Genomic DNA, 5,977 nt, shown 5'->3' on the forward strand with positions numbered 1-5,977 from the left:
TGCTCACCCACATCGGCAACGTGGCCAGCTCCGTGCCCCTGGAGGACTTCAAGATCCACACGGGTGAGGATGCTGTGTGCCCAGCATGGCCGGGATGCCAGGCCCAGTCCTGGGCCCTGTCGGGAGGTCGTTGGGACACCGAGGGAGCTGGTGCAGCACGGCCGTGTGCGGTGCCTCGGGTGGGTGTGGGGAGGCGGGTGGGCTGCCCATCCATGCTAGGCACCTTGGGTCTTCCACCACCTTTGGTGGACAGGAGAGAGGAAGCGAGGGCTCCCATGGAGGGCGGTTGTCCTGCCGGTGCAGGCAGGACTTGGCAGCCAGGTGGACACGGGCTCGCAGGTGGCCTGGCTGAGGTCAGAGGGCACCCACCTTGCCCAAGTGAGCTATAGCCTCTGCTCAGGAGTCTGGAAGCCCCTGGTAGTAGGGTGCCTGGGCAACCCTTACCCCCAACCAGCCTGTAGGAGTTGCAGAAGGTTTCTTCACTGTGTCCCGAGGCCCAGTGACCTGGGCACCTGCCCTGGTGTCTGGGCTGAGGATTTTCTCTGCATCCCCGGGGATGTGGGGGCAGGCGACAGTGTGGTACGGGCCGGCCCTGGTTCAAACTCAACTCCTCGATGGCTGTGTGATCTCGTGTAAATGGCCCCTCTGAGCCTCAGTCTCTGCTGGAGAGTGGGACAGTCACAGCCCCCATGGGGTTGCCACGGGGAATACTGACCCAGTGCATGATAGCGACTGGCCCATGGCCGACATGCCAGGTGGTTCCTGCTCCTCCTCCCGGCAGGAGGGTGAGCCCGGGCTGCCGCTGCATGTTCTGGAGGAGGGGTGCTGGGCACATGCTCCCTGCAGCCTGCAGGGGCCCTGCTTTGTGTGGGGGTGTGTGTGAGTATACCGGCGCCTACCTCTAGACCCAGTGTTCTGGCAATCCTAGGCAGGTTGCCAGGCCCTGGCGGCCCTCAGGCCAGCTCTTCCCTCCTGCAGGCCTCTCCCGCATCTTGAGGGGCCGCGCCGACATGACCAAGAACCGCACGGTGGACTGGGCGCTGGCCGAGTACATGGCCTTCGGCTCCCTGCTCAAGGAGGGCATCCATGTGCGGCTCAGTGGGCAGGACGTGGAGAGGGGCACATTCAGGTGAGGCCAGGGCCCCGGCCCGGGCATCAGCGCATCCTGACAGCCTGTGGTACGCCAGGCTGCTGTGTCAGCCCTGGCCAGGGCCTGGGGTTCAGCTGGGAGCCCCACTGCTGTGCCAGCCCCAGTCATTCACCGTGAGCTCAGGCAGCACAGGTGAGATGGTAAAGGGTGGCAGGGGCATGGTGCTCTGGGGTGGCCTGCGAGGGTCTCTGGCTGCGCCCAGAAGGTCGGCAGGGCAGGTCTGAGAGGTCTCCTCTGTTGGGGAGACGCTGGGCTCAGGGAGGTACCACAGCTCACTGCTCTGTCCCAAGAGTTCCCAGTGCCACGTGTGGGGAGCAGCATGCGGGAGTAAGGCTGTGGAGGCCCTGGGTGGGGGTGGGGCCAGGTCACTCTGGCTCTCTGCAACTCCCTTGGGGTCACCATCCTGGGGACTCCAGCTTTCCTGGGACTGTCGAGGGCTTGCAGCCCAGCCCCACGTCTCCCTCTCTCTCCAGTCATCGACACCACGTCCTGCACGACCAGGAGGTCGACCGGAGGACATGTGTCCCGATGAACCACCTGTGGCCCGACCAGGCCCCCTACACCGTGTGCAACAGCTCCCTGTCGGAGTACGGAGTGCTGGGTGGGTCCGAGCACGGCGGTAGACCAGGCGGGCCCTGAGAGGTTGGGGAGCCGGGGAGAGCTGGGAGGGGCTGGAGCTCAGACCCCCCTGGGGGCCTGAGTTCTAGAAGATCCTGAGGCCACACGGGAGATGAGGTCCTGCCCCCCAGGCCTCTCAGGGACCCCAGCCGCAGGCCCTGTTGGCCTTCTGGGGTGGAATCTGTGGTACCATAATCCCTTCTCGACACCAGCCAAGTCCGCTGCGGGACTCGGTCGCTGACTGGCCCCAGGCCGGCCGCCGTTGGACTTGGCTCCTGGTCTAGATCAGGCCGTGTGTGCTGTCAGCTGGGGCCATCGCACAGCCTACCGTGCCCTCCCTGGAACATCCTGGCCTTTGAGTCCCGGGACTCCCTGGCTCTTCCAGGCCCATTAGGAAGGACGGTGGGGGCAGGGAGGCCTACCCTAGGGAGTGCTGCCACTTGGTGACAGTGTGCGGCAAGCTCTCTCTGGGTGTCTCCTGTTTAGGCTTTGAGCTGGGCTACGCCATGGCCAGTCCCAACGCCCTGGTCCTCTGGGAGGCTCAGTTTGGAGACTTCCACAACACGGCCCAGTGCATCATCGACCAGTTCATCAGCACCGGCCAGGCCAAGTGGGTGCGGCACAACGGCATCGTGCTGCTGCTGCCCCATGGCATGGAGGGCATGGTGAGGGCTGTGGACGGCTGGGGTGGGGCCGTCCTCGGGCAGCGGCTTGTCCCTGGCCATGGCAGGGCTGGGTGGTGTGCGTATGCCCTGCAGCCCTGGAGCCCGTGGGTCTGCTCGGGGTGGGGCCTGCAGATGTGTTGCAGCTGAGGATGGTGGTGGCCTCACGGTGGAAGGAGCTGCTGTGACAAGTGCCCGTGGGGCCAGGCACTGTTGACAGCCCCTGCGCATGAACTCTTGCTATCTGTACAAGTTACCCACGTTGGTCTTCCTGTGTTCCACATGAGGAAGCTGAGGCGCAGAGAGGTGGAGTGGTCTGCCCCAGGCCACACAGCCTGTAGCTGCGGCTGAGCCTCTGCTGGGGAGTAGCGCATGGCCTCAGCACCCCGCCGCGCAGCCATAGGCAGGGCAGAAGGCGGGGTGCAACCTCAGGAGGCTCTAAGGCTGATGGGCGGGGTGGGCAGGAGAAGGGCTACCTGGGGCCACCTGGTGGGCGTGCAGCCTGACCAGGCCTATGGGACAGGAGGGCCAGGAGGTGCCGCTGTGCCCGCTGTCCTCCTGTGGGAGCAGTGAGGAGCTGGGTGACTCAACTACCTGCTGCCGTGGCTGGGCAGGCCTTCCCTGCCCCGGATGGTTGGGTCACAGTGCAGGCCCTGAGGTTCGCTCGGCTTGGACTGGTCATCTGGTCAAGTACCCCCCACTGGCGCTGAGCAAGTGTCTGGTTCCGAGTCCCTGCACGCTCTGTGCTGGGGGATCCTCACAGGACAGGGAGTCGGAGCTGTTCTCCCGGCCACGTGTGAGGATGGGAGTGATGTGCCCACCCCAGGCTGTCCAGCTCTGCAGGCAGCTTCACTGGGTGTGGGGGGCTGGGCCTCTGGGTCCTTCTGGAGTCCCGCGGAGGGTGAGGCTGCTGGTGGAGCCCACCCCGAGGAGCCAGCATGGAGATGGGCATGCGATGGGCATGTACTCTCAGGGCCTGAGCAGCCACATGGGCAAGGGTGGTATGGCGCATACCCTGTTAACTCTGCCACTTCTCGCTTTATGGCCTCAGGGTGGTTCATGCCCTTTCTTTGTCTGGGAAGTGAGGAAGTGGCTGCTTCGTGGGGCACTTTCTCTCTCTTTTTTTTTTTTTTGGAGAGGTTTTTGCTATTGGTCGTGTGCACTCACCAGAAAGAGAGAAACAGAGGGACAGAAAGCAAGAAATCATCTCCTGGGGGGATGACCATGCTGCAGTCCCTTCTCCTCCATTCTTCTCTCAGGATCTTGGGCATGCACACACATGCACCTGGTGTGAGTTTAAGCCACCAGGTCTGGGACTCGAACCGTGGTCGGCTACATGGGCGTACAGTGATATAGCCATTATGCTAACTGCAGGTCCCCTGTGGAGCACTTTCAAGATGTGTGAGGAGTGTGTGAGAGGCCCTGGGTGGTGCCGGTGCACAGGGGGTGCACAGTGGTTGCATAGTAGCAGCACTACTGTTCCAGATTGTTCCAGAGAGCTCCAGAGACAGCGGCCTTTGCACCATGTCCTTGCACCTGCGTGTTTGCATGCCACGCTGCCCTGGGTAGATTGCTTCCTGGGGATGCCCTCGCTGCTCTTGTTCCAGAGTCCTGGTTCTTTCCTGAGGTTTGGGCACCTCTCCTGAGAAGCCATCCAGGCCTTCCCCTGAGCCCAGGGCCCCTGTGCGGCCCAGTGCCCCTGTGCGGCCCAGTGCCCAGCCTGGTTCTGCCCACATGGGGCCAGTCTGGGCCACCTGCCATTTGCTTTCAGGGCCCAGAGCACTCCTCCGCGAGGCCTGAGAGGTTCCTGCAGATGAGCAACGACGACTCTGATGCCTATCCTGTGAGTGCCACCCACCTACTCCCGGCCCGGGTCTATGCCTTCAGGGCCAGGGCACTGGGCATGCGTGAGCCCAGCTCCACGGCGGTCTTGTTCCGCAGGCGTTCACTGAGGACTTTGAGGTCAGCCAGCTCTACGACTGCAACTGGATCGTGGTCAACTGCTCCACACCAGCCAGCTACTTCCACGTGCTGCGCCGGCAGATCCTGTTGCCCTTCCGCAAGCCGGTGAGCGCCCCCCCCGACGCCGGCGATGGCCCCCCCGCCTGCCCGCCGGCCCGGCGGCTCACGGTGCAGGGTCGGATGGGAGCCCCGGCCGGGTGGGCGGGCAGCTGGCAGCTGGGCGTGTTTCCCTTCCAGCTGATTATCTTCACGCCCAAGTCCCTGCTGAGGCACCCAGAGGCCAAATCCAGCTTCGACCAGATGGTGTCGGGTATGTGGCTGGTCCGGGTGTGTGGACAGCACACGGGGAGGTGTCCTGGGGGGCCTGGTGGCTTCTGCCCCCAAGGCACTTCCATCCATCCTCTGTGGCCCCATGGCTCTGCAGCAGCTCCTGGCACGGCCTCCGCCAGTCACGGCGCTGGGAGGTTGGCCTGGGCCAGCTCAGGTCGCTTGAGGCTGGGTCCGGGCAGAGGTCCCCATCTGCAGGGCATGGAGGGTCACCCCATCTGCAGGGCATGTTTGTCACTCATGAGTCAGACGGACGTTCTGGGGACCTGATGCCCCTCAGGAGCTCTCAGCCCATTTTCCTGGGGTTGGGGGTTGGAAAAGCCCTAAAGGGCCAGGTGTTGAGACAGATGGGACTCTGCAGAGAATCGGGCAGGGGCTGTGAGAGGCCTGAGACTGGCAGCTCTGAACAGGAGAGCGGGGCCGAGTGCCACTGGAGGGCACGGCCAGCCAGCAAGTGAGGACACACGTGTCTCACGTGTGTGTGTGTGTGCGTGCGTGCGTGGCAGTCCCCTCCAGTGTGGGCAGTTCGGAGCTCTGGCGTCGGGGCCACTTGGCTGCTGCCTGGTGCTGGCTTTCCTCCGGGGCACCAGGCAGCTGGGTACCTTTTCTGCCTCGGTGTCCCTGGTATGTGGGGGTGCTTCATCAGCTTCCTACAAGGTTTATAGCATGTTGATCTGGCACCTGGCAGGACTCAGGAAGGACAAGTGGACAGGGTGGAAGGTGGGGCAGGGCTGAGGGAGGGAGCGGCGAGCTTGCCCCGAGGCGGCTGCCTGCCCTCCAGCCAGGATCAGGTGGGTGCACTGCCGTGTGGGAAGTGGAGTGACCAGAGGAGAGCAGGTTTGGGGCAAAGAGCAGGGCCTCCACACCACTGACCGCCGCCTTCCGGCCCTCTCCTCGTCACCTTACACATGGTGCTCCCCGGGCTCTGCCCTGGGCCACAGCCACTGTCTCCACTGTGTCCCTGTGACTTCTCGGGGTGTCACGTATCCCCATTCCATCTTTTGGCTCAGAAGTCCCCACTGTGGCCACAGGTTCTAAACCGGGGTTCATCTCAGTGGCTGGGAAAGCTGGGGCTGCTGGGGCACAGGCCTGCTCCCCTCTGAGTGTCGACGCCCCTGCCGTACCCCATTGGCCCCCCAGGAACCAGCTTCCAGCGGGTGATTCCTGAAGACGGGGCGGCGGCGCAGGCTCCGGAGCAGGTGCAGCGGCTCATCTTCTGCACGGGGAAGGGGTACTATGACCTGCTGAAGGAGCGCGG

The 5,977-nt window shown here is 64.0% G+C and overlaps 1 protein-coding gene across 1 annotated transcript in view; it reads left to right on the plus strand.

The window, feature by feature from the left end:
- The window catches only part of OGDHL (oxoglutarate dehydrogenase L), a 25,358-nt gene that overhangs the window by 17,761 nt on the left and 1,620 nt on the right, over positions 1–5,977 (plus strand). Inside the window, 9 exon segments of the mRNA XM_014583139.2 lie at positions 1–63; positions 979–1,129; positions 1,624–1,751; positions 2,255–2,433; positions 4,202–4,273; positions 4,372–4,497; positions 4,630–4,702; positions 5,860–5,972; positions 5,975–5,977. The exon segment at positions 5,975–5,977 is cut by the window's right edge and continues 75 nt beyond it. Of these exon segments, the coding sequence (XP_014438625.2) occupies positions 1–63; positions 979–1,129; positions 1,624–1,751; positions 2,255–2,433; positions 4,202–4,273; positions 4,372–4,497; positions 4,630–4,702; positions 5,860–5,972; positions 5,975–5,977 (908 nt within the window).

The sequence above is a fragment of the Tupaia chinensis genome, unplaced genomic scaffold (assembly GCF_000334495.1).
Source record: "Tupaia chinensis unplaced genomic scaffold, TupChi_1.0 Scaffold144071_2, whole genome shotgun sequence".
NCBI lineage: Eukaryota > Metazoa > Chordata > Mammalia > Scandentia > Tupaiidae > Tupaia > Tupaia belangeri.